Raw genomic sequence first — 27,995 nt, forward strand, 5'->3', positions numbered from 1 at the left:
AGAGCGTCAAATGATCTCAAGACTACCGCCATTGGATTCAGAATGTTTGAAAACCCCCGGGTACCAATTTTTGGCGCATTCAAATTAAATTACCTAAAAAATGGAGGTCATGCACTGTTACGGTGCACCCTCAGTGAAGCAGTTTCTATTAATGGAAACTATGTTTTACAATGGTCATATCTTCCTTAACCTAGGTTGGATCGAGCCCAAATTTTGGGAGCACATTTGTCTCGTCGACCCGGTCGATTTGATATGTGGCACGCATAATGACATGGCCCGAGCCCAGAGAAATCAAAGAGAGAAGTTCATCAAAAAGTTTAAAAAGTAGTAGAAAATTTCCAGCAGCACGTCCCCTCGATCAAATGCCTGCATCATGGTGCTCGCACATCGGATCGACACAAAATAAGACTTGTTATGACTACGAGGTCAAGAACTTCCTCCGGGTTGGACCTCACACATGATGGACGGCCAAATTCGACAGAAATTAGGGATGAACAGTGGAAAAAATATTCCGGTCAAAATTTCCCAATTTGGAAAACAGTCATCCAGGGACCAAATCAAGTCATTCTTTTTGCATAATGATCGTGGCAACTTGCTCAACACACTACAACGAAGAAATCAGCAAAGAACACTTAGAAATGGGTTGAATCCTAAATCTATGATCGCACGTTTTCTCATATTTTTGTCGTGACATGATCGTGGCCCGAAAGTTCAATCTATAGATCGAAATGGGTACCAAAACAAACCATCTTCTTGAGCCAAACAAAAAAAGAATAATATTTTGACCGGATGAAGACTGAAAGGATCCCAAACGGATCTCGAAAGATCGCAAAGGTTGCATGGCCATGATAGGGACTTAATTAGAATTTTAAGATTTATGGGTAAGGGGCAAAATCATAATTTTACCCCTATTTTCTTAATTTTTTAATTCATTTAAATGTTAATTTTCATCAATTAGGTTAAAATTTGAGCATCCACCCATGTTTGGACCTAAAATTTATATAAGCACGTGATGTGCTCATGTAAAGGACCCCTCTTTATCAATTAAAATTTATTCTTTTTGCTTGAGTTTTTGGGTCATGGTTTAGAGAGAGAGAGGAGAGAGAAGATCTTGACGAGTACCCTTGGGCTTTACAGGTAACTTTCTCTCTCCTCTCTTCTTTTTCTCTATCCTCTCTTCTTTCTCTTTCTTCTCTCTCTCTTCCTTCTCTCTATTCTTTCTCTCTCTCCTTTCGCTCTTGTAAAGGACCCCTCTTTATCAATTAAAAATTAGTCTTTTTGCTTGAGTTTTTTTGTCACGGTTTAGAGAAAGAAGATCTTAGCGAGTACCTTTAGGCTTTACAGGTAACTTTCTCTCTCCTCTCTTCTTTCTCTCTTCTCTCTTCCTTCTCTCTCTCCTTTCTCTCTTCTTTCTCTCTCTTCTTTCCTTTCTCTTTCTTATTCTTTCCCTTCTCTCTCTTCTTCTTTCCCTTCTTCTTCTTTCCTTTCTCTCTTCTTCTTTCCTTTCTCTCTCTTCTTTTCTTTCTCTCTCTCCTTTCTTTCTTCTGTCTCGCGTGGCAGCACACATTGCTAAGCATGATCTTCTCTCTTTTTCCTCTTCTCTCTTTCCTCTTCTCTCTTTCTTCAGTTCTGCAAGGTAGTGCACACTGCCGAGCACGACCTTCTCTCTTTTCCCTCTTTCTCTTTCTTTTGTCGTGCACAACAGTGTGCATTGTCGAGCGTGACGTTCTCTCTCTTCCCTCTTCTCTCTTTCTTATGTTTCGCATGGCAGTGCGCATTGTCGAATGCAACCTTCTCTCTCTTCCTCCTTCCCTCTTTCTTCTGTTCTGCATGGCAGTGCACGTTGCCAAGCGTGACCTTCTCTCTCTTCCCTCTTCTCTTTTTCTCATGTTCCACGTGGTAGTGCATACTGTCGACTGCGACCTTCTCTCTCTTCCGTCTTCTCTCTTTCTTTTGTTCCGCACAACAGTGCATACTGCCGGGCGTGACCTTCTCTCTCTTCTCTCTTCTCTCTGTCAGGCATGGCAGTGAACGCCGTCGCGCATGACCCTTCTTCTCTTCCTCTTACCTCTCTTCTCTCCCCCTTCCTGTCGTGCACAACAGCACACACTGTCGGGCATGACACTTCCTTCTCGCTTTCTACTGTTCCGCACGGCAATGCATATTGTCGAGCACGACCTTTTTCTCCTTTCTCCTCTCTCTCATTTGCTTGCTTAGAAGGCAGGCTGAGCCTTGTGTTGTCGTGCTAGTCTTGTCGCTGAGCAGTCTAGCCGTCATGTCGGTTCAGTTACCGTGCCCATCTAGTTGCCGCGTCAGACCAGCTGTCGTGCCAGTCTTGTCGCCGAGCAATCTAACTGCCATGCTGGTCTAGTCACCATGCCAATCTAGATGTCGCGCCAGACCAGCCATCGCGCTAGTCTCGCCACTGTGCTAGCCTAGCCGCCCGTTCAAACTTCTTCACCCTCTTTCACTTCTCTTCTCTCTTTTCTTCTCTCATTCTTTTTCGTCTCTTCTCCCTTTGGAAGGTTTAGCGAGAGCCAAACAAACCTTCACTCTCTCTTATCCCTTTTTCCTCTTCCTCTCTCTAAAATTAATACTTTCTCTAAAGGATCGGGTGAAAGCCAAACCAGCTTTTGTTCCTCTTTTCCTCTTTCTGTGAAGGATCTGGGTGAAAGCCAAACCAGCCTTCGTTCATCTTTTCTCTCTCTTTTTTCAAAAATACATTTTTATCTCTGAAGGATCTGGGTAAAAAACAAACCAGCCTTCGTCTCTCTTTTCCTGAAGGATCTAGGTGAAAAACAGACCAGCCGTCGTCTCTCTTGTCCCTCTTTCTCTGAAGGATCTGGGTGAAAAATAAACCAGCCTTCATATCCCTTTTTCTTCCTTCTCTGAAGAGCTGGGTGAAAGTCAAACCAGTCTTCGTCTCTCTTTTCTTTCTCTACTTTTCTTCTTCTTTCTCTGAAGAGTTGGGTGAAGCCAAACCAACTTTCGTCTCTTTTTCTCTCTCTATCCTCCTCTCTTTCTTTCCCTTCTCTCTAATATTCTCTTCTCTCTAATGTCACTTCTCCATCTAAACCCTTTTCCCTTTTTTCTTTACTGTAAAATATGTACTACGAGTCCCTCGTCAAGGAGACGCCGTAAGGCTGTCAAATTGACGCAGACTCCATTATGTTAATTCTTCTATTTTCCTTTGAGTACACAGGTACGTGTGCGCTCATCCTATGACAAGGTGGGTCCCTCAGAAGCACTTGTTTATATTCTAATGTGTGTGTGTGGTAGCAGGTAAGAAGAAACAGGTTAAGGGAGGTGATTCCGAATCGGCTATAGGCTAGGGGCATTCTACGTTATCTAAGAGGGCGCCCATGCGAGCTAGCCCGAGCGTGTCACAGACCCATGTGAGGTAAGTCCCGCCTCACGACCCATATTCCTCTCTCACCAGTTGGTATTCCTATCCGCATCTCCTTTACACGGTTCACGAGAGAGCTGTCTCAGGTCCTGGATCCATCTTGAACCCAGAGCCATGCCACCAGGTCATCCCGATCTAAAGAGCGAGATCAAGATATCTAACCAATACTATCTAATGAATTTAAGGCAATATCAGTAGCAGACATTGAACATGTTGGGGTGGGCAAAATTGCATGAATAAACTTCTTGCATCCAAATTGTGGAGATATTCCTTTCTCATCCTCAACAAAAAGTGTCGGTATGCTACCTTTTGGAAGTTCAACACTCTCATCCCGTGAAAGAAGGTCAACCATCTGTTCCCATTACTTTATCCTCTCTCATCCCATTATGGTATCTCCTTACTTCTGTTTTATCTCCCTTTGTATAAAGCTTGCCAAGGAGAAAGTGAAAAAGACGATGCACTCTTTGTAGTTTTCAAAGCCTCAGAAATGAAGATTTTATTTTATTTTTTGTTAATTGGTATTTTTTTTTGAGACCTACAACTGGATTTGAACCCCACCTCTAAATCCACGTCTGAAAAATGACCTTTGAAAATGGACTATTTGCCCTATTTGAAAAACTAACCCTCTGTTTGTTTTTACCTTTGGATTTTGATCTCATAGTCCAAATCCATATGAAATCTCACTCAGTCACTCTGATCTGATCATATTATTAACCCTTGGAAAACACTCATCTGAAAATTCGTCCAAAATTTGTATGATCGAATATGTTGTTCTGTTACTTGGTCATGTCTGTTCTAGTCTGTGAGCTGTTGAATATGTCTCAGATCCAAATCGAGTTTTGTTGGCTCTTCCAAGTGCCATTCTGTTTTCTCGACTATTTCGATTGTTTTTCTGTCTCCAGTGAAGATCTGAACTTTGTGTTCATAGCTGTCTCCAGTGAAGATCTGATGTTTTTGTTCATTGTTGAACTCTGATTTGTCGCTCTGTTCTTGCCTTATGTTTTTGAGGCTTGTTGATCCACCGCTGATTTCTATGCTTGTTGATCATGCAATCTAAGTATGCACTTGAAGATCCAATTGCTCATTTCTGCAATTGAGTATTCAAACTCCAGCTACTCTCTCTCATAGCATCTTGAGTTTGAGGGGGAGTATGAAAGGAAAGTATATTGTCTATCCGGTTAATATGGAAGGTGTATATTATAATATATGGGAATGTTAGATATAATATCCTGTATTTTATGGTAAGTCTGGGTATGGTTTAGGTGTGTGATTTATTTCTATTTTTATCATATGTAATTTGTCTATAAAAGACAAGTTTGTATATTCATATGTTTAATGGACATTAAGTCTCTTCAGAGAAACGTGAGACTCTTCACATAGCCGACCCCCAAATAGTTTGGAAAATGCTGATGATGATGATGATGGATTTGATTAATATTTAATATTACCTACAACACACATGCATATCACTACTTTATATGTACCTTGTACATATAAATACTAGGTTGGGTTGCATGCTGTTGACCCCAACTTGGACTTGACCTAACCAATAGGATATATATTGGACCAGGACGCAGACCCAACCCTGGCCAGTTCTTGGTCTAGGGGACCTAGACTCAACCTATTGGGTTTATTCTCTAGGTCTAGACTCATACCCAGTCAAGTCTACCCATCGGATCCATAGTTCAATTCGACCGTTCCCCACCCCTCATCCTATACCAAATGGATTTTGAGAAATGTCAACAAAATACTTCATTTTAAGCTAATCACTTCATTATTAATAAATTAGTTGACTAGACCACTTCAATTTCTTTTAGTAAGTTGAAAAATGGATCAGTGACCCTGTTCGGGCACAAAAAAAATTGGTCAGAGTCAACAAATCAGCAGTCTGGATCGCCGTACTATGCAGGAAAAACAGTAAACATGAAAAGAAACTAGCAAAAAAATAGTGATCCAGCCAAAAACCAGTCTGGATCAGTGAATCAGCGGTCCACATCTCCATTTATTGTAGAGAGTGTCGTTTTACATATATATATATATATATATATATATATATATATATATATATATATATATATATGTATATATACACACACACACACACACACACATTACCAGAATGGACTCATCGATTCTCAGGTCAAACAGGGTGATTTCATGCTGACTTAGCATATTTTTAAAATCACTGATTTCTTTTCTAACATAATTTTCGACCATTTTAATGAGACATTTCCCTCACTAAAAAACGAACAACAAAGCACCCCCTTTCAATTTCGTAAGTTGAGAAGAGGCTATAATGATTGTGGCAATTTGTACAAAGGAAATAACCGACCCAATAAGAGGGGAAAGCCTTGCGAAATCGGTGAATACCTCCTTCTCCACCTATTACTAAAAATCACTACTTTAGGGGCCGTTTGAATACCTGGAAATATATTGTCTGTGAAATATATTACTGGCGTAATACATTACTGCGTAATACATTACCTGTAAATGCATTGTTACTGTTTGGGTAGTATTTAGATACAACCTGGGAAATACATTGTTATTGTTTGGCTATGTTTGGAAGAAATATAGGAAATGCATTACCAACATTTTACCAGCACGTGCCTATAAACTATTATTTCTTTCTTTTTTGTCACAAAATTTCACTAAAATGCAGATTTATCATTTCTTTCTTTTTTGTCACAAAATTCCACTAAAATTCTGAATTAAAATCATCATCACACCATTTCAAAAAGATTTTTAATAACAACATTATCCAAAAAGATTTTCTAATAATAACGTGTACCATTTTACAGTCATGAAACTATTTCCTACTAATTTTAAGTGCCTTTGGCACTTATATGCAATCACATATTTTCTAACATGATATTGGTTTCAACGTGATAAGTCATTGGAATACCATGATTTTATTATGATAAGCCTTATTTTTTATTATTTTATATAGAAGTCTTTCAAATGTCTCTCTATATAATTTTAAATAAATAATAAATTTATGATACTAAATTTAAAATCTGTAGGGCACGAATTAAAAAATGGGAAGAAGTTTGATTAGTAAACTAGAACGTTTGGTAATTGGAGTATAAAATTTTGAGGTATTGGAGGAGACTAAAGGGGTATGTTATTTCAATTGAGATTTTAGTAATATCTTATAAGGATTATGTTGTGTGAAATTTTTTATTATGATTGTGTGGTGTAATTTATCATTGATTACTGATTTTTATTTTTATTATTTTTTATTTTATATGATACCGATACCTTCATATGAGGGGACGAGCTTAAAAAGGGAGGTATTTGTGTAAAATTTTTAAATTTTTTATTGTGATTGTGTTGTGTAATTTATCATTGATTACTGAATTTTATTTTTATTATTTTTATTTTTATATGACAACTGATGCCTTCAGATAAGGGGACGAGCATAAAAAGGAGAGATAACCTAGTCATTATGAAGAAAGGGGACGTGCATAAAAAAGAGAGATAACCTAGTCATTATGAAGAAAGGGTTTAGAAGTTTTTTTTAATAAGGGATAGGTAGGCAAAAACGCACTTGACAGATTTCCAAAATTACCTGTCACTTTCATAATAGATTTTTTATCCCAAAATTATCTGTCACTATCGTAATAGATTTTTGACGGACGTAATGGATTTTCTGTTTTTTTGAGAAATCTCGTAATTTCTTTCCAATTTCTTACCATTTAAGTGTAACCCAAACAATAATTTCGAGATACCCAAACGGGCCATTATCTCGGTTTCTCAAGGTACCCAAACGGCCCCAATCTCGGTTTCTTGCAGTCGCGGCTTCCGTCGGACGGTCGCTACTGCGGACCAACAAGCTCTCTCTCATATTATATGCATACAAATGCAAGCAACCTATTTGTATTTTCCTGGTCATTCTTTATTTTTTTTTCAAAATTAAAAATACATTCCACTATGTTTCATGTGTGTAACTCTTCTGTAAAAGCGACTGCATTTTTTATTTCCTTTCCCCTTTGAATATTCTTTACATCTCCCCTGTATGCATATATTTCAGGAGAAACACGCTATTTCTTGTTCAATCACTGTCCCTTCAGATTCAGATCCGGATCCCGTAGTTGAAGCTTCTCGGCCTGCTTTTGAATAATCATTTGGCTGTTTTGTTTTGTTTTTTGTCCTGTTTGTGAGTTTGTAATGTTGAGATTGGGAATCGATTGAGAGAGAGAAAAGAGCGATGCATAGCAGGGGGTCGAGCGGCCGGCTCTCTGCAATGGTAATGAAGTCGAGGATTTCTTTTCTAATGTTTTCGATGCTCGCGACCATGGCTTCCCTCTATGTTGCTGGACGGTAATGTCTCCTCAGTTATTTATTTTTGAAATCTCAACGAATAAAAATGAAGGAAACAAATCAGAAGTTGGTTACTGAGAAATCGTTATATGGAAAGACACACAATTAACTGTTGTTTCTCGTTTCTGATTTTCTTGATTTATCAGTGTAAATGTTCTGATCACTGAGGTAGTGCTAATTACTCATTTGATGGATTGCTCCCCCTTGTTGGAATTTTCTATTTGGGGAAAAAAATGTTAGTTAAATTATATGCTTAGAAAGGAAGTGATTGATTTCTGAGAGGATGTTTTGGATTTAAAGGAATGAAGGAAATGGTTGATTTTCTGAGAGGATGTTTTGGATTTAAAGGAATCCAAGCATTTTTCATGGCCGCTTCAAAAGCTAATCTCTTTGAGGAATTAGTGGTCTGGTTGTGAATTAGTGGTCTGGTTGTTCTTCATGATAAGTATTATTACAGTATTGCGGCTATGCAGAGGTTGATAGTATTAATCTGATCGGTGAAATTTCCTTAACAGTCTTTGGCAGGATGCAGAGGCTAGGGTTTATCTTATAAAGGAGCTCGATAGGAGAACTGGGCAGGTACTTCCTCTCTCTCGTGTTTGAGTGTGTCTGGTCAGTTATGTTGAGAATTATGTCTATGCCAAATGGGATGTCTCCCTTAGACAAATTTTCCCTTTTTCTCCACACACATGCACACCTTTGTTTGTGGAGACGCTGAGGCTATCTTGATAACCTAGATTGGTTTCTCTGAAAAGTGCTTCTTCAACGTTCAGCGTCCGCACTTGATTTGTCGACATGCTCCCAAAACCAAAGACATGTACATTCATGTTATAGAGTCCAGCCAACTTTCCAGCATGGGATCAAATCCAAGAGTGGAGACTGACTTGAACAAAAAAAGGTTGAAAAGGTGAAATCAGCAAGTGCAAAGGCAAAAACAGCTGTGCCGGTTGTTTCCCCCTTCTTTGTTTGATAAACCTAGGTTCCCAAGCTTCCTCGAAAATCTATCTCTGTCTCTCCCTCTTCTAACTCAATCTCCATCAGTCACTCCTAATTTTAACTTGGTTGGGATTTATGGGTCCCTGTGTGTCCTGGTTTGTATAATCATATATTTGAATTGGATGAAATTGCAGTTTCGGTTGATTGTGCAATTCTTATATCTCATAGGTGGAGGTGTTCTGGTGCTAAATCTTTTTGTCATCTATGAAACTTTGAAGTGGCTAGATCTTGGGTGTATGAAATCTATTTTCTGCTTCCTTTAGGATATTGTTAGTTGGACAAAACACATTGTTGACGAGAACCGCGGTATGTTTTTTAATGCCTTCCCAAGGATCTGCCATGCCATAACACTATCAAGCAGACATTGAGAACACCACTTTTTGTGCCCCTTAACAATGGATCTGGAAAGAAGCCCCAACCCGTGTTGTTTACATTTTTTGGAGTGAAATGGAATTTTACACGTATTATGTTATTGATAGTAACAAGCAGCTCTCGGCGCTCCCAAACCCAGCTGTAGAAATGGCCTATGTGATTAAATTTGTGGGTTACCACAGTGGGCTTTCTATCTAGTAATTATTGCTCTGATGTGGGATTCATTTTGATGTTTTTTATGTAAACTGGTTGGTTTTACATAAATGTGTACATGTCTAGTTACTTATTACCAGGGAATGTTTTATCTAGAGAAATGAGCATCATCTCGTGTCATAATTAATTTGATATTTCTTTTTTTCAGGGGCAGCCAGCTATATCAGTTGATGATACGCTTAAGGTTTTGGCTTGCAAGTAAGACTTTCACCATCTTTGCTTTATAGAGGGTGAAGAAGGCCTCCTTCCTGGGGGGCCCAAACCACACATGGATTTGCTTTTGATAATGCACATGCATGCTTGTCTTTCTATCTATTTATGCATACACATGCTAACTCACACACATGCACATGGTTGAACTTATATGTCTCTCCAATCTCTCTCTGTATATATACACATGTATTCTGTGTTTATATACGTAATCATATTTACATATGCGTGTTACTCAATTGTTTATGTGTTTTGTTTACTTGTTGTTCTCATTTACTTGTTGTTCTCATTGGGTTCACGTCAGCAACTTTAAAGCATCCATTATTTCCATATCTTGAGTAAATTGATGGTATTTTGTCTTGTCAGAGATCAACAAAAGAAATTATCAGCACTAGAGATGGAATTGGCTGCCGCTAGAAGTGAAGGTTTTGTATCAAAACATTCCATTGGACCAAATGGAACTCATTCAAGGAGAAGATTACTAGCTGTTATAGGTATTATCACAGAATTCGGTCACAAGAATAACAGGGATTCAATCAGAAAATCGTGGATGCCTACAGGTGGATTCCAATCTCCTTTGTGATTTACAATTCTTTTGTTAACATCAGACGAAAGCCTTTAATCTTTGCATGATGAGGTTCTTGTGGGAAAAGGAAACTTTTTGTGAACTTTCTAGGTCACCTCTCATGCAAAGATGTAATTGTTGGGACTTCAGTGTGTAATGATGCTCTCGTTTGTTTTTTTTTTTTTTTTTGCACTGGTTGGGAGGGTGCTTTTCTTTTGGTGTAGGACTGTTGCAATTATAATCTGATGAAAATGAATTTCTTGAATTCTTGAAGACATAACTGCTTTTATGAGCTTATTTTTATCTGAGTAATTCTTTCTTTGAAAAGTTCTGAGAAAATATTCAAGCTATCTTTGTTGAATAGCTCTAATTTTTCACTATTGAGAGGTTCACCAAATTTACTGTGGTTTACTTAGTTTTGATATCATTTGGATTAAATTGATGGATTTTTACAACAAGTATTTCATTCATATATACACATATATACATATGTACTCATGTACATGTACATAAGCAAACACCTTTAGCAGCACATCTACACCCACATTTTGGTTGTCAGACGCTACTCTTTAGTTTATCCTCTCATCTCTTTTTCTCTCTCTCCCCCTTCTTTGTCTCCTCTCCTTCTCGCTCTATCTTCCCTGCATCATCCACTGTTTTCTTAGTAGTGAGATTTGCTGTCTCTTGATACATTGTACGGAGCACCTGGATATGGGTTGCCCCATTTTGATATGTCCACGTAGAGTTTTATTTTGATATGTACACCTACACTTTATAAACATATTATAACAGTTGACTATTGTCCCAAAAAAAGGTATATAAGAGGCAAATAAGTTGCAAAGAAAAATGCGTATATGGTATGCATCCCTTTTATGGTTGTAAGTTCCAAAGTTATTTTGGTCCAAAATCTTTAAACAAAATGATCTTTTTCCAATGTCTGACTAAACATGGTTTGGTCGCTTGAGCGAATGGAACCATTTCGTGATTTAATGTCAATTGGCTCTTCACTTTTGAGTGAAGTTATATACAAAGTTTGGAATGAGTTTTAATCTACTTTTGTGGATTTTTTTTTTCTTGGCTAATGTGCCGAGTTCTTCAAATTCATTTTATCAGTCATGTATGTTGTTTTAGTTATCTGAATAATACAGTGTAAATACCTATTAAGCAGTTGTCAATATCTTTCTCATCATGTAGATGGTGATTCCTTTTTTTTTTTGTCATACTTTTGATGCTTGATTTACTTAAATATGTTGGTGGTAAATACTATTGATGTAAATGTGTCTATTCACCTTTATGATCGCCCCTTATCATCTCTCCTTGCTTATTGACATCTATGCCCAAGTTGTTTAGATTTTATTTTATTAAGGGATATGAGAAATTTTACAGGTGCAGCATTGAAAAAATTGGAAGATGATAAGGGTATAGCAGTCCGTTTTATCATAGGTAGAAGGTAAAGGTTCATTATGTGTATTCAACATTTCATACCATTTTATTGAATAGTTATATCGAACTCTCAGTTGTGATGTTGATTTGCAGTGCAAATCGTGGGGATAGTTTGGACAGGGCAATTGATGAAGAGAACAGCAAAACAAATGACTTCCTTATTCTTGTGAGTGCATTTATGTTCCATCAGTTGTGTTTGTCTTTTGCAGGATATTACTAATGTTCTATAAGATGATTGATACTCTTTGCTCTTCAGTTTTCAGTGAGTAGTGCGAAATAAGCAACACCTTGATCTTAATTTTTTACTGGGTACACTATAAAATTTAATGAGGAAGCAGCTGAGTCCCAAAGATCATTTGCACGTGTGATTGCAAAGATAGTCCCTTGAATTATTAGTCTCTTGAATTATTGTGTTGCGGTATATTCTATCCTGTTCATCTGCGTAAAGTGTTAACAAGGGTCTTGTAATGTGTTGCTACCTATTGAGAAGTGTTTCAATCAGTTTTCTTTTATGTTATTTTGTTTTTAATCATTTTAAATTTCATTCAGGTTTTAAATCATTCTATTTTTTATTTGTTTTTAAAATTTAATGTTGGTCTTCATAGGTTCCCTTGAGAATTTATCTGCCATGGACCCTCTTTAGTGTTTCAGGTTGGATTGGTGCCCTAATAAAAAGGCAAAAAAGGAAATTTTCCCAGTTGGTGCTTGGAGCCCATTTGCACCTTTTCACGATCAATTCGGGCATTCAGCTAAGTGCAGGTCTGCTTTATAGGAAGATATGGCCTTCTTGAAAGATCATATCAGGGCTGTGGGTTTTTTATTAATTTTTTTTTTTAAGTTGCCAAGGAAGTGTTTCTCTAGTAATGATGATTTGTTCCAGTGGCTTTACTAGTGACTTCGTACTTGTTGACCTTACTACCATTGGGTGGTTAAATTATTGGGATGCTTAAGGAAAGGAACCTCGTGTGTTCTTAAGGTTTGACCCTTTACCGCTTCTTGTGATCTATAGAGACTTTTTTTCTGTGGGTTATAGGAAGAAAATTCTTCTCTACTGGAGTCTGGTCCTTTAAGATCTTCTACCCGTTTGTTTCAAGTTCATGTGATGTTCGCCCAGATCCATGAACTTCATTTATGATCTACAGGGGCCTTTGAGTCAACCTTGCGTGTCATCACTTTTGAGGAAGTCAGTTTGTTACAGTTTCCTTTTTATCATTTTAAAAGGAGGCCAATTCTATATTACAGGGAAGTTAGAGCTTGCTGAAGTAGGAGTTCAAGGCATGAAACAAATAGTAGTTTGGTAATTTTGGCAATGGATGGGCAGAGTGTAAGAGGAAGGTTGGATAAATTGTTTGGAGGAATTGGGTCCAATAATGTTGGAGATGAGTGGGATTTCAGAATCATTGGGTCAATGGTATCATTCTTGTAGCTCAAAATGTTTCATCTTGTTCTAACGGAAAATCTTAGATTGATAACTATTTCCTACAATGCTAGACATGAGGTTTAAGGGCCAATTTTTAATGTATTGATTATAGATAGGCTGATAAGGAAACTTGGTGGTGAAGTTATAAGGTTTAGAAGGCCATTTGCGAAAAAGGATCATGTTGTAAAACTTGGCATTGTAATAAAAAGAATCAAAACTTGGGAGAATATAAACATGCTAAGAAAAACGTAAAAAAATAGTAGGGCTGAACTTAAAGCATATGACAATCTATACAGTAAATTGGGAATAAGAAATGGTGAAAAGGATGTCTTCAAAGTAACAAAAATGAGAGTGAAAAAGTGTGGGGATCTAGACCATATTAAATGCATTAAGAGTGAAGATCAAAGGGTTTTGGTGAAGGAAAAGAAAGTCAATGAAAGACGGAGAGTTTATTTTCAAAAATTATTAAATGACGAACACAATGGGAATATAGCGGTAGAAGGATCTGTTTGCATAAATGAGCGCGAAAGTCATAGATACATTCATAAGATTAATATATTGGAAGCAAAAGAAGCTTTGAAGAGGATGGAGATAGGAAAGACTTTAGGACCAGATGATATACTGATACAAGTATGGATGTTTATGGGGAGAGATTGGCATTGACTGGCGGACCGAGTTGTTCAACAAAGTGTTGAGAAAAGAGAAAATGTTAAATGACTTAAAGAAAAGTACTGTGGTACATATTTATAAGAACAAAGCAGGCATACAAAATTGTGCGGACTATTAAGGGATCAAACTTATGAGCCACACTATGAAGCTGTGGGAGAGTGATTGAGCAACGATTAAGGCATGAGACGAGTATATCAGAAAACCAATTAGGTTTTATGCTACGGAGTTCAACAATCGATGCTATTTTCCTACTTAGGCAACTAGTTGAGAAGTTTAGAGCAAAGGTAAAAGACCTCACATGGTCTTTATTGATCTACAGAAAGCATATGATAGATATGTACGAGGGAGTACTAACTAGCATGCGAACAACTAGTCGAGAGACGAGTGAGTTTTTAGTGACAATAGGTCTACATTAGGGGTCAGCATTGAGTCCGTACGCCATACCTCTTTTTCTTAGTTATGAACGACTTACACCTACAAGATAGGATATGTAGTGTATGTTCGCGAACGACAATTTTGATTGATAAGACCCAAAATAACATCAACGCAAAGTTAGAACTTGTTATATGTGTGAAGCCAAATTACACATGTGGTTCTTTTTACTTTTCATCTCTTGTTTTGAGCCCTTGGATTGAATCTAATCTAAGGGTTATGATGTTGTAGGAACTTAGAAACTAAAGGAATTAAAACCCATTTGTTTAGAGAGAGAAAGAGTGAGAAAAAGATAAAGAGATTGGGTTCGAATTGGGTTTCCTCTTGAGGCCTGCTGTATGCTCTGTTTTAGAGAAAGTGAGCAAAGCTTGAGCCCATTGTGGGTTTGTTGTGTGCCCTATTTTAGTGAGAGAGTGTCAAAGAGAACCTATTTTTGGGTGTTCTTGGTACGTTGTTTTTGGGCTCAGTTTATCGTGAGAAAGGGTTATTAGAAATTGATGTTTTCAGCTCGATTTCACCTTGTAATCTTCCCAAATAAGTAAGTAAAGCCTCATACCATTCTCCCGTGGATGTAGGTCACGATTTGTGACCAAACCACGTTAAATTGTTGTGCTTTGTGAATGCATGTTGGTGGATTTTTTATTCTATGTTCTTGCTCTGATATTGTATAGTTTCCATTGCTTTTTTATATTGATATGAATGCACAATAGTTGTGAATGTTAAAAACCCTTACTGATTTTTCACCAATCGAGTTACGTCTCATCCAACCCCAAAAGTCTTCTACAATTCTTATCCGTTGAGACAACCTTTGTTAACATATCATCAAGGTTCTTTTCAATGTGGATCTTATCCACCGGCAGGTCTCTACACTCGAGGGCAGCCGAATAAAATGGTATCTAACCTCTATGTGTTTTGTTTTGGAGTGATAAGCTGCATTATTAGTCAGATGAATAGCACTCTGGTTATCACAATGCACAACGTATTTATCCTGTTTCACCCCAAACTGGTCAAGTAACCTTCTCAACCAAATCATTTCTTTTGCTGCCTTTGTCAATGCCACATACTTAGTTTCAATTGATGACAAGGAAACAATATCTTGCAACCTTGGCATCCAACTGACTGCACCACCACTAACATTAAAATTGTACCCAGTGGTAGACTTTTTAGTATCACGGCATTCTGCATAATCTGCATCTACATAGCCAATAACTTCTAATGATGAGTTCCCAAAACAGAAGCATACATTTCGTGTCCCCTTTAAATACCGAGTATCCACTTAACTACTTGCTAATGTTCCCAAGATATAAGTCTGGAAACAACTCCCACTGCATGGGTAATATCAGGTCTAGTACAAACCATTGCATACATCAAACTACCCACTGCATAAGTATATGGAACATGTTTCAACTCACTTTTATCTACTTCATTCATTGGAGAGTCCCTTTTAGATAACTTAAAATGTACAGCTAATGGTGTAGAAACATGTTTATAGTCAATCATATTGAAACACTCAAGAACTTTAGAAATATATTCAGATTGACTTAACCAAAGCTTACCTTGCTTTCTGTCTCTATGAATGTGCGTGCCCAAAATGTTCTTGGCTGGTCCTAGGTCCTTGGTGGCAAAATGCTTGGACATATCAAGCTTTAAACACTTGATTTTACTCAGATTATTGCTAGCAAGGTATCCCAACTAGCAGTGTTAACCAAGGTATCCCAACTAGTAGGCAAAGAACTCAACAAAAGCAAACATAACACTTTTTCATCCAAATTCACTTTCAGAGACCTCAAATTGTGTAGAAATTGAATTAAATTCACTCACATGCGCTCTAATTGTAATACCTTCTTTCATTTTCAAAAGAAACAATTTTTTCTTGGCATGCATTTTATTTGCACCAGATGGTTGTTCAAAAGATTGCTCTAGAGATTGTCAAAGCTTTGCAGATGTTTTACATTGACAAACATCAAATAAAATTGAGGGTGAAATACATGGTCTTATGGCTGCCAAACATTTTCGATCAAGAATATCCCCATTCCCAATTTTCCATTCCAACCGGCATGACCTCTTTTCCTCAAAGTGGCCTACCCAATTCTTTCCCAACAAGATAATCTTCCATCATCATTTTCTATATTACCCAATTACTTTGATTTAGTTTTTCAAATTCCATAGCCCTTCCATTTTACAAAAAAATACAGCGAATAACCACAATAGCAAAAGACCCTTTCTTCACAGACACAATGAAGAACAAACCTTAGGCTCTGAAACCAGTTGTTGTGATCGATTGGTGAAAAATCATCAAGGGTTTTTAACATTCACAACTATTGTGCATTCATATCAATACACAATATCAAAGCAAGAACATGGAATGAAAAATTCAGCAACATGTATTCACAGAGCACAATAATTTAGCATGGTTTGATCACAAATTGTGACCTACATCCACGGGAGAATAGTGCTAGGCTTTACTTATTTGGGAAGATTACAAGGTAAAATTGAGCTCAATTTCCAATAGTCCTTTCTCAATCTAAACAGAGCACAAAAACGAGGTACCAAGACACCAAAAAATGGGTTCTCTTTGACACTCTCTCAATATAACAGGGCACACAGCAAACGCACAATAGGCTCAAGCTTTTGCTCACTTTCTCCTTAAAATAGAGCATACAACAGCCCTCAAGAGAAACCCAATTCCAGCCCAATCTCTTTATCTTTTTCTCTGTCTAAACAAAAGGGTTTTAATACCTTTAATTTTTAAATTTCCTACAACATCATAACCCTTGGATTAGTTTCAATCCAAGGGCTCAAAACAAGTGATGAAAAGTAAAAGGAACTACGTATGATTTGCCATCACACATATAACAGAACTTTGGAGGGATGCCATAGAATCTAAAGGTTTTAAAATAAGGCGGACCAAGACACAGTATATAGAATGCAAGTTTAGTAATAATAGGAGTAGAAACGAGGAAGTAGTTAAGATTGACGGCTAAGAAATGCTAAAAAGAAGGCAATTTTGATATCTTGGGTCGTTAATCCAGGAAAATGGAAAAATTGAGGAAGATGTCGCACTTAAAATTAGAGCTGAGTGGGCGAAATGGTGATGTGCAACCAGAGTTCTATGTGATCGCTGCATACCGATGAATCTTTAGGGCAAGTTTTATAGGACAACTATGAGAGCAACTTTGCTTTATGGGCTGGAATGTTGAGTTGTCAAGAAACAACATGCCCATAGAATGAATGTGTCTGAGATGAGGATGTTGAGATGGATGAGTGGCAAGTCAAGAAGGGATAGAATTCAAAATGAACAAATTTGTGAGAATTTAGGTGTGGCACCAATAGACGATAGAATGAGAGAGTAGACTTAAGAGGGGTGGCCATGTGCTGCATAGAAACTCGTGTTAAGAAATGTGAGTTTCAAGTGGAAGCCTCAAAAAGGGCATGGGGTGGGCCCTAAAGGACATGGTCAGAATTAGTGAGAAAAGATTGGGGACTTATGGCCTCACTGAGTGTATGATCCTTGATAGAGCAGAAATGGTGCACTGGTATTCGTGTGGCCGACCCCAATTGGTTGGGAAAAGGCTCTGATGATGATGATGGTGATTATTATTACAGATAAGGCTGCAATGCCCTAAGAGGGACTAGAGCATTGAGGCCCAATGAGCAACTAAGAATCCTCTTGGGCACAGGCCTTTTAGTGAAACCAACGTGGTGGGCAATTATACCACTTTTTAGGGCTGAGAGGCATTAATTTCCCTTAATATTATGGGATGCAAGAGCAAATGCCTCCTAGTTTTAAATTTTTCCTAGTGAAATGCATCTTTGGCGAGATTACGGGGTTATTTCTTTAAGCCTTTTACTCTTTTCTTTTAGGTTTTTTAGGAGCTGTTTGGAAAATTAGTCAGAGTACATATGGAATTATTAATTTTATTAGGGATAAAAATATCATCACGAGTTTTGTTTTAATTAGGACATTAATTAAAATAAAAGTAAAGATTTCTTGGGATGTAAGTAAGGTCTTTTTGAAGAGGGTTGTAGGGAGACTAACATGATTTGGAAATAAAGAAGGAAGAGAGCTTTGTTGTGGAATCCTTGGTTAGGGTTTCTTGCAGGAGGGCCCTCAGGTTTCTCTAAGAGATTGCTTGTACTGGCTTGAAATATTGCAGACTTTATGTTCTTCAAATTTCATGTCAGTTTGGTATCAGAGCCCATGTTTCTTCAACAAGGCCAAGAATCTACAGTGAAGTGTAGGGTTCATTGATTTTCGGCCAAGGTTTAATGATCTCAGCCAAATTTTGATTTCATCTTATAGTTTGCTAAATTTAGCCTAGGTCTTGTTGATTTCAGCTAGGATTTGTTTATTAGCTTCCTAGGGTTTGTGATTTTGGTGAATCCATGAAAACAGGAAAGGGCCAAGGAAGGGGAGCTCTTGTAGACCAACCAGTGATCTCAAAGATAAGGCATTTGAAGACCTTGGGAGGGAGGTTTTGCAGCTTACACGACAGCTCTCAAATATCACTCATGGGCAAGACGATGATCTTTTCGCCTAAAAGGATGTCGAATACAGCCGTTTTCATTTTTGTTCTCCGCGTAGGGAATCGAGTGAAGATGAAGCAAGGAAGAACTAGACATGGAGGACATCGTTATAACGTTCTCGATATGAAGGTTGATATTCCCTATTTTGACAATAATCCTAAAACTGGAGAATTTATTGATTGGTTAAATACCTTAAAGAGGGTTTTTGATTACCAAGAAGTTCCTCAAAATAAAAGAGAAGTTCTTCTGCCCAAACCCTTGATGACTGTCAAGATTCATGGATGATCCAATCTTTGATGAGGAACCTTTTGATGGAGTTAGTGATCATGTATTTGATGGTGATCCCATCTTTGATGGCAGTCTTATTGTTGATGATAATTTGGTAGGTGATATATGTGGAGAGCAACAAGATGAGGATCTCCAAGGACAACCAGTAGGTGAGGTTGTTGGTTTGGTCATTGAATCTAGTGCTCATCATTAAGGTTTTCTTTTGGGTTGAGCGAAGCCTGTGTCATAACTACTCCATCGACACAAAGACCCTTTCCCGATGTGTTCTCAAAGGAGTTTATGAGTATATCAATTGATTGCAAAGACTATATTTCAATGCACAATGGCTTTATCTTTATTGGGCCAATAACCCATAGGTCTCAGGATTCAAGCCATAATGTTCAATTTGAAGAAGATAATGATTTTATTGCAGGATTCATCTTAGCGTGCTTCAAAACTCCAGTATGCGTTTTCTCCGTCTTGGAAGTTTGATGCAGAAGCAAATGCCTTTTATTTTGAATTTTTCCTATTAAAATTTTAAGGATGCATTTTTTTTGGGGGATTTTCAAGGTTTATTTTTCTGGTTTTTAATTTTTGTGAGTTTTAGTTTTTTATTTTTTTTAGGATTTTTAGGAGCTATATGGAAAAGTAGTTAGAGAACTAGTGGAATTAATTATTTTATCAATGTAAAAATGCCATCACAAATTTTGTTTTAATTAGGACTTGTATTTTGGTTAAGAGTTGAAATTTCTTGGGGTCTAAGTAAACCATTTAATTTAGATAGTGATTCGAAGAGGGTTATTGGGAGATTGTCGTGATTTTGAAATAAAGAAGGTAGAGAGCTTTGCTCTGGAATTCCTAGTTAGGGTTTTATGTTGGATAACCCTCAGGTTTCTTCAAGAGATTGCTTGTGTTGGCCTGAAATATTGTTGATTTTCTATTCTTCGAATTTCCTACGTCAGTCGTCTTTCACGCCTAATTCTCATTTTAAAAATCTAGGAAAGAACTGTGATTTAAGAACTAAATAGTAAACACGTTAAAAAAAATTGTGATTTAACGATCTCCAAATTGTAAAGCTTGAACTATATAGGCTTATGAGACCATTCAAGGTTAAAAATGTGAAATATGGTTTTTTCTAATGTAACTAAGAATAGACCAGGACTAGGAGTCAAGACTTGGGACCAATCCAATCCAATCACTGGACCAACGTATTGGTCAAAACCAGCAAGAACTTCCTGGCTCGTTAAGTTGTCCATGTTCCATCATCTTTGTTCTCCCTAACACATTAGACTTTCTAATAGTACTTTGTTTCCCTCTTATGACATATTAATTATGAAATTACTTGAGTTGTTTTGTGGCACCCTTAATTGCTTGGTTGTGCCAAAACCTTCAGTAATTGGTTCAAGGATATTTTAATCTGACCTATAATCCAACGGTCCCAGGATCAAGCCCTTGATATTGCAATATGCAATATTCGGGTTGAGAGAGACCTTGTGTATAGAAGAGGATTCTTATTAACTCATTTCAAAACTCGAGGGCAAGTTTTCTTCAATCAGGGGAGAATGATGCAGATCTGATTGATTAAAAAATTTAGTTTTATTTTTCAATTTTATTTTTAGAGATGTGGATGTTATTTTTATTTATTTATTTGGTTAGTTTCTTAGTTGATAGGCTTATGATGAGTTTTTATTTAAGATTTAGTTAGTTAATTGGTTTCCTAGCTTGTAGTTGGGACTTGGGAGTAGATCACTTAGGTGCTAAGGGAGGTTCTATTATAATGTAGTGATCCTGTTATGGAGGGGCTTGGTACTATTTTTATGGGATTTAGTGATTTCCTAGCTCCATGGGATTTTGTAGAGAATATGTTAGAGAGAGAAAAAGAATATTTCCTAGACGGGTGGATCTATAGGTGAGAAGTGCATGAGGTAGAGGTCTGTTTTAATGGTGTTTCCTATTTTGTTGTGATATATTGGATTTGATAGGAGAGATAAGTAGAGAAGGAATCTTTTGGATATTTTATTTTCCTTGATGGCTTGTATTAGAAAAGGGGGCAAAGCCCATGAGAAGCATGATGTTATTTTTTAGTGAAATGTATTTTATGACAAAGAAGAGAGAGCTTCTTCTTCTTCTGGCTTGCTTTACAGCCATGGTTACCCTTTATTGCTGATTTGTTTGTTTGAGGATTGGAAAAAACAAGTGGATTTAATTTTTCCTTCCTTCATCAGAAAGACATGTGATGTCACCCTTTAAATGCCATGGAGCTTGAGCATTTGTTACTACGCCTCATATGGCCTTCAAAACTCTATTTGTTTATTTTTCTGGTCATATGCTATTTCACATGACTTCATTTCTGATTTGGTCATGGGGATGTTGTCAAGTTAATTATATGCCAATGGAACTTCTCTGTTTCATTGACAGGAAGATCACGTGGAGGTTTCTGAGGAGCTGTCAAAGAAAACAAAGAAGTTTTTTGTTAGTGCTGCTGATACTTGGGATTCTGATTTCTATGCTAAGGTTAATGATGATGTTTATGTTAACCTAGGTAAGGTGTATTTGGTGATGGTTTTGTGTCCTATATGATGTCAATTCTCCAACCATTGACTCTTTCATTGCTTTTATATTTTATGGGTTCTGCAGATAGCTTGGGGGCTATGCTTACAAAATACTGGGAACAGCCCCGTGTTTATATTGGATGTATGAAGTCAGGAGAAGTTTTCTCAGAACGGTGTGTTCTTGCCTCTCTTTTACATGTGTAGTCATAATACTCAACCTTAATTCCAACTATCACAAGAAGAATGAAGACTCATCTTTCTGATGATCTTTGCTGCTAGCTTAGTATAGACCATCAGCGATTGTCCTTATTCTTATTTCTGTCATTGCTAGATATTTACAGGAGCCACAAATGGTATGAGCCCGACTGGTGGAAGTTTGGAGACAAAAGATCGTGAGTTATATTCTTGCTTCTGATTTTGTTAGCTTTATCCTTTTTTTGAAGCTTCAATCTTGATTTAGTAGTTTGTTTGACTCCGCACTTTAAGGTAATCCGCATAAGTGGCAACACCAGAGTGTTCTGTGTGATAAAAAGAAAATGCAGAAAAATATCGATTAGTTGAAAAAGGAACATTTATGTGTTTTTCTGGCTTGCACTTAACATTTGGCTCTATCTTTACTCGAATGTCCTTAGGCAGTCCCTTGTGAGTCTTTGAGACTTTTTGTATGGAGACCTCAAAAACCTTTGTAATATTAAAAAATCTCTGAAAAAATAACCCTAGCAATGTTTAATATTTGTTAACTACCGTATACATCCTCTTTAGAAGTGTTTCAATAAACCCAATTTTTGGATTTCAGAAGATATGTTGAGCTAGTTGAAAGTTTCTCCCTTTTAAGTTTCACGATATCTAACTTTACTAAATTTTAAATCACTTTCATGTTTTATAGTATCCCTTCCCTTCTACACCTGCCTTTGACCTAGCTCATTTCCTTTGTGAATCCCTACATGTTTTCGACTTTACTATCAATGCAAGTTGTTTTGCATAGATGCACCATCAAGCCCATGACTTTAATCACACCCCTACAACCCATAGCTGTGCAAAACTATAGTGGAGGACATCACCTGTCCCTTCCTTGTCTTATAATAAAAATAGATAAAGGTAGTTGTGCTTTGATTTCTAGCATGGACCTTTCACATGCAGTCCAAAGAAAGTGAGAAATGGATGTGCTTTAATTTCCACCATTGAAATTTTTTCTTGCTTCAACCTTTCTGATTTTACTTCTATTTTGTTCTTTCTTATTGTTGCTTGATCATGTACCTTTCTATTTGTCTTTTACTCCATTGCAGGATTGAACACCCCATGAATGCTATTTTTGTCTTTCCACCAGACACAAATATCAAAATGGCATGCATTCTAAATTGTGATCTCAACAGAAATGTAGGTTTCTGTTGCTATTAGTAGCTTCTATATCATTCATCTAAGAAACTCCAGAGACCTCGGCGTCAGTAGGAATAAACAGAGGGGACTGACTGTATTATGAGATCCCTTTGCCCTTTGTTACATTTCCACCATCCCATCTTTCCATCTAGCATTTTACTTTTCGTGCCTCCCCATGTTGTCTGTACCATCTTGAATTTTTATTACACTTTCTGTTTTTCCAAGTTAGGTAATTTTCTTGCATCCCTGCATCCTGTCATTATTGTCACTTGCATTCTGACATTTTGATTTGATTTTCCTAACACCATCAGTATAGAATTGAACTACCGTACATGCATCTTTTGTGCGTTGCGTACGGCTCTGCAATGGAATCAACTCTTCTATCCGAGAATGAGACAAATACAATCTATTAGACCCAGATCTTTAGATGATTCATTTACCACCTGTTTGCTCGGAGGAGTAAAAAATACCATGATGGTTCGGTTGCTTTTGAATTTTTCATTCAGCAATCCCAAAGTTTCTTTCTGATCCAATCAAATGAAAAAAGATTGTTCATCATTACTTTAACCTACCTGATGTTAACTTCTTGTCTGTCTTCCCAACACTTCTCATTTACCCCCTTGCGACTTCCTCACAATATCTTACCGTTTACCTGTCATAACCTGATCTTGCAAAGATGTGGTTCCTTTTATTTCCCATTAGTTGGTAAGTTGCTATTGGAATGATATGTTGCCAGATATATCTCACATTTGGTGAACCTTAAGGGTCTGATTGGGTTGCCGTGAACTTGATTAGTATTACAAAACTAAGATGAAACTATGCCTAGCCCATTGGACAGTTATTTTTCATTGTAATATGCAGTCTTGTAATCTTGCAGCCATGGTAGTGATGTAGGCAAATAGTAATATATTCATGGGCTCCATAATCTTGTATCAAGACAAAAATGTAAATTGATGGCCACACATTACCCATTTTCTGAGTAAATGACATGATATTGCCTTCTCTTATATGATTACCGCTGTATTGTAGTCAGAATTTTTTCTATAGAAACTTCATAGATGAGGGAGATTGTGGTTACTTGCCTGACATTTTCTATTTTAGGACACAGTTTGTATTGTGTTCAGCACTACTACTACTAGAGGGAAATATAACAGGCAACATTACCACTGGCGGTATCATTGCAGTTGAATTGGCTGCCATGTCTGTCCTTCATTATATTTGTTTCAGTTTATCCAGCGATGTGCGACCTCTCCACCACAATAGCCAGTTTCATATCCTCGAATGACTCTTACTGAGTTGAGTCCAACATCGCCGTTGCCAATAATTGTTCATATTCTGCCAAAGTTTCCTGTTTGCACTTTTCACCAAAAGCATTTGAGAAGTGAGGCTTTACGATGCAATCTTGAATACACGTGCCGCAACCTCTTCCCACAACTGGTAGTTTTCAATTTGAGAATACACTGAAGTACAAGCATGTATCACCCCCCTGGTCTGCACATTGAATCAAAACCTTTGAACCACTACGAACTTTATGGTTACTACCATTGCCTCCATTTGGCAGAAATCCAGTCACTTTTAGTCATCCTTGTTCATTGTGCTATTAGTATTATTGTTTTGATTTATCTATTTTCAGCAGCCTAGTTCTGGTCAAACTCGCAACCCCAAGGCTGCAACATCAAGTGTCTTTCTGTTGGGCTGTGGGTTTGATATTCTCATAGTACTCAGGCAGTAAATGCTATTGATTTGAAAACCATTTAAGCAAAAATTTTGTTATGATGAAGGAGAAGGACAAAAGAAATAAGGATTTATGTATGTGGTAATACATGGGGATAAAGTAAAGTATGTATATACCGTGTTGATGTAGAAAAAAGAGAAAATAGAAGAAACCAAAAAAGGTTAAGAAAGATGAAAGAATATACCCTCTCCTCAAAAGTTCTCAAGGGAGTTCAACCTTGGTTGAGAGATTTGGGCATATCTCTAGGCATGCAAGGGAATCCACCCGAAATAATCATTTGGTATAAAAGCTTCAGAATGTCCATCCATCATGATGCTGTTAAAGGCTGATACCAAGTGTGCTCTGGGGTGGATTCCCTTTCATGCCTAGAAAGACAGCCAAATCTCAATCCTTAGGTTGGGTTCTCTTGCTGACCTTTGGAAGAGGGCATATTCTCTCATCTTTCTATATTGTCTTGTTTTTTCTATTTTCTCTTTCCTTTTCTTATGTCAATGACCATACATGACAAACTTTTTGGTGAACCTTTTTTCCTTATCATTATAAATCATGTTCAAATTACATGTTATACTTATTGGAAGGTAAACTATTGCTGAATTTCAAGGATAAAATCGGAAAGAGCATCGGGATCCAACAAATAAATGATAGTGAAAGAGTTGTATATGAAAACTGTTATACTTATTGGAAGATAATCTAATGCTGAATTTTAGGGATAAAATGGGAAAGCCGCATAGGAATCCAACAATGATAGGGAAAGAGGTGTATATGAAAAATCCTAAAAGATTTTTGACTTTGAATTGCATAGCCATAGCTCACATGTACGGTGTATATTGAAGAGGCAAAACTGCGTGGCAGGAGGACCATTAGTGTCCGATAGTACTAATGCCTTTCCGCCATCACGTCAAATCTGACAGTGGTTGTGAAAAGTCAAAAAAAAGAAAAGTTTAAACCAGTTAAAATCAGTGGGTTTTTCTTTTTATTTTTATTTTTTTATTTTTTTTAAATGTAGTAAACTGTAAACTACAATGGGCTAGTGGGGTTCAGTCTTTTCTTCCTTGTCTGTCCTCTTCTTGTACTTTTCTCTCTTCATTGCCTGTTCTTTTATCTGTTCATTTTTATTTTCACTCGTCTTTTGTCATTATGATCCTTTTATCTCTCTCTTCTTCCTTGTCTTTGTTGGGTGTCTCTCTATAGTTTGTTTTCTTCTTCTTCTTCTTATTCTTCTTCTTCTTCCTCCTCCTCGTCTTTTTACTGGTATTCGTTTATGGTGATTATGATGAGCAGTGTTTCAAAAGCGTTAGGCGGGACCTAGGCGGTCGCCGGGGGGGGGGGGGGGGGGGGGGTCCAGGCTGCCCAGCGCTTAGGCGGGTGCTGAGAACCTGGGCGGCCCAGTAGAATTTTTTGTTTTTTTTGGGTTTTCTCTCTCTAAAATAGGCTCTAATTGGTTTTAGGTTTCAAATGAACCTAAAACCCAAAATTTTGCACCTTTAGTATAAAAAAAATGACCCAAAAATAACCTCAACGAGGGGTATTTCTGCCCTTGGGAGGGGCATAGGGCCGATCAGGGATATCTGCTTTTTTTGGGTGCCTAGGCTTGGGTGATGCGCCCAGCCCCCCAGAACCGCCTAATCGTTTTCCCAGGTGCTGGTCGGTTTGCTTTTTGAAACACTGAGAGATCAAGGATGATGGCCATGGCCCTAGCTGCAGAGGAGGTAGAAGTTTTTGTGTTTTTTTAGATAGAGAGACCTCGTTACCTTGAACAAACTGTAGCCCTGTCATCCCTTCTAAAAAGAAATTTCACCATAAAAAGATGTCACTTACAATCCCACATCCCTCCTTATCTAAATGATATATAGACGTGTCGTATCTCCAATTTTAGGGTTGCAGTTTCCGACACTCGTACCATGTTAAATACTGATACATGATTCCATTTGTTTGTAACATAGGTTGGGGTGTCACTGTGGAATTGTACTTCTGATACACCGAAAGTTTTACCTACAGAAATAAGGGAGTACAATTTAACACATCTTCTTCCTTAACAGGTATTTTCGGCATGCTTCAGGGGAAATGTACATCATATCACGAGCTTTGGCACAGTTTATATCCATAAACAGGTGAACTGCTTTGTGCTAATGCATGCACGTGGACTGTGAATTGAAGTAGATGTAAGCTGATTTGGATGCTGTTAGCTTATCATATTAAGAATCTTGAATTTTTCAGAGGAACTCTCAGTACATATGCCCATGATGATGTTACTGTCGGATCATGGATGATTGCACTTGATGTGAAGCATGTAGATGAAGGCAAACTCTGCTGCTCAACTTGGTCTCCAGGTCTCTCTCTCTCTCTCTCTCTCTCTCTCTCTCTCACACGCACACACACGCATCTGCACAAACATACACATATACATGTGCATGGGCACATAAATCATTCCCATGCTCTTGCTACTTTCTTTTGTACATGCTGCATGCATTCCTCACATAAATGCTCATGTATGTGCTCTAGGCTTATGCTTTTCTTTTGTCTCCTTGACACTATGATAAGCAGGCATGCACAGACCCATCTAATAGAATGCCCTGGCAGTCATCTCACTAAATTGGCTGTCATAAAAAGGATGACACCCCATTTCAATTTCCAACTCTACTGTCATGAAACAATAACACCCCATGTTTTCTGTGCATCTGTCATGATAAGGATAACATTCCGTATAAATTTTTGACAATTGCTTAGTTGGAAACAAAACCATAATTCTCAGAGATATTTCCAAATGTTTTCGATTATTTCTTTATTTTCACTTTGGTGATTCCTACTAGTTTTGAATTAACTCCATCTTTATTCTCATGTGTATTCCCATGTTTGGATAAGGGCTAACCATCTCCAGCTTTAATTAGGTGCTGTTTGCTCCACTGTCTGACCCAATTTAGGCGATGGCTCTATACTCAACAAGTTTGCTGGGTCCAAATGACAAGATTTTCGTTTCTTTCATTCACCAAGCTTGGGGCTAATTCGAGTTGATATAGGGGAGTTATAGGCTTTATTGGCTGCTGCAAGTTCCATTTTGGAGGTGAGGAACTGAGAGCAGTTATCCCAAATTTACTGGATCCGAGCAATAGACCAGTCATCAACTTGGATACTGCTGGTGTTTGGCATTGATACATAATTCATAACATAGGTTGGGTTGGGATGGGGACAGATCATAGGGAGTTGGAGTGAGATATTTTTCTCTGATGGCTTAGTTGGATGTGTAATGTTGGAATATTCCTTTCTGGTGGCCCAAAAATGTAATTGGGACTGGATTTGAATTTTTTGTATCTCATTGATTTGAGATGAGGGCTTGGAGGAAAATGAGAAGGCTCGATCATGTGGTTTTGGCCTCTCCAGTTCTGCACCATGCCGTCACAGCAATGGAAGGGAAAACTTGTTGAAAGTTGGGCAAAATGAAAACTGTGCAAATGGGTAGGTTTTCTGAAAAAGTTTGTAGTGAGGTAGGCATT

General features: G+C 37.6%; 1 protein-coding gene across 6 annotated transcripts; it reads left to right on the forward strand.

Annotated features, from left to right (window-relative positions):
- The first annotated feature begins 7,080 nt into the window (after window positions 1-7,080).
- On the forward strand, window positions 7,081-27,939 carry LOC18432751 (Galactosyltransferase family protein). Of its 6 annotated transcripts, none has more exons than XR_016045913.1 (13): window positions 7,081-7,164; window positions 7,437-7,726; window positions 8,242-8,305; window positions 9,456-9,505; window positions 9,884-10,077; window positions 11,469-11,532; window positions 11,619-11,691; window positions 21,259-21,382; window positions 21,478-21,565; window positions 21,724-21,784; window positions 26,544-26,615; window positions 26,722-26,834; window positions 27,393-27,939. XR_016045913.1 is itself a non-coding variant. In XM_020666354.2 (13 exons), the coding sequence occupies exons 2-13, from the start codon at window positions 7,614-7,616 to the stop codon at window positions 27,413-27,415; spliced, it is 1,029 nt and encodes a 342-aa protein (XP_020522013.1). In that variant the 5' UTR covers window positions 7,089-7,164; window positions 7,437-7,613; the 3' UTR covers window positions 27,416-27,939. The 6 variants fall into 6 exon arrangements, 3 of the variants coding, with proteins under 3 accessions (XP_020522013.1, XP_020522012.1, XP_006842914.2); XM_020666354.2 differs by having other exon boundaries at window positions 7,089-7,164; window positions 21,734-21,784; XR_016045914.1 differs by having other exon boundaries at window positions 7,125-7,282.
- The last annotated feature ends 56 nt before the right edge of the window (window positions 27,940-27,995 follow it).

This window comes from Amborella trichopoda, chromosome 1 (genome assembly GCF_054954075.1).
Source record: "Amborella trichopoda isolate Santa Cruz 75 chromosome 1, AtrichopodaSantaCruz75HAP2 v2.0, whole genome shotgun sequence".
In the NCBI taxonomy this organism is placed as follows: Eukaryota; Viridiplantae; Streptophyta; class Magnoliopsida; order Amborellales; family Amborellaceae; genus Amborella; species Amborella trichopoda.

Bases quoted from the DNA above. Each gene is read 5' to 3' on its own strand.
- LOC18432751 (XM_020666354.2), top strand. From the start codon at position 7,614: ATGCATAGCAGGGGGTCGAGCGGCCGGCTCTCTGCAATGGTAATGAAG. The intron at 21,566-21,733 runs GTGTGTTCTTGC...AGATATTTACAG, and splicing joins GGAGAAGTTTTCTCAGAACG to GAGCCACAAATGGTATGAGC. The intron at 21,785-26,543 runs GTGAGTTATATT...CTTCCTTAACAG, and splicing joins AAGTTTGGAGACAAAAGATC to GTATTTTCGGCATGCTTCAG.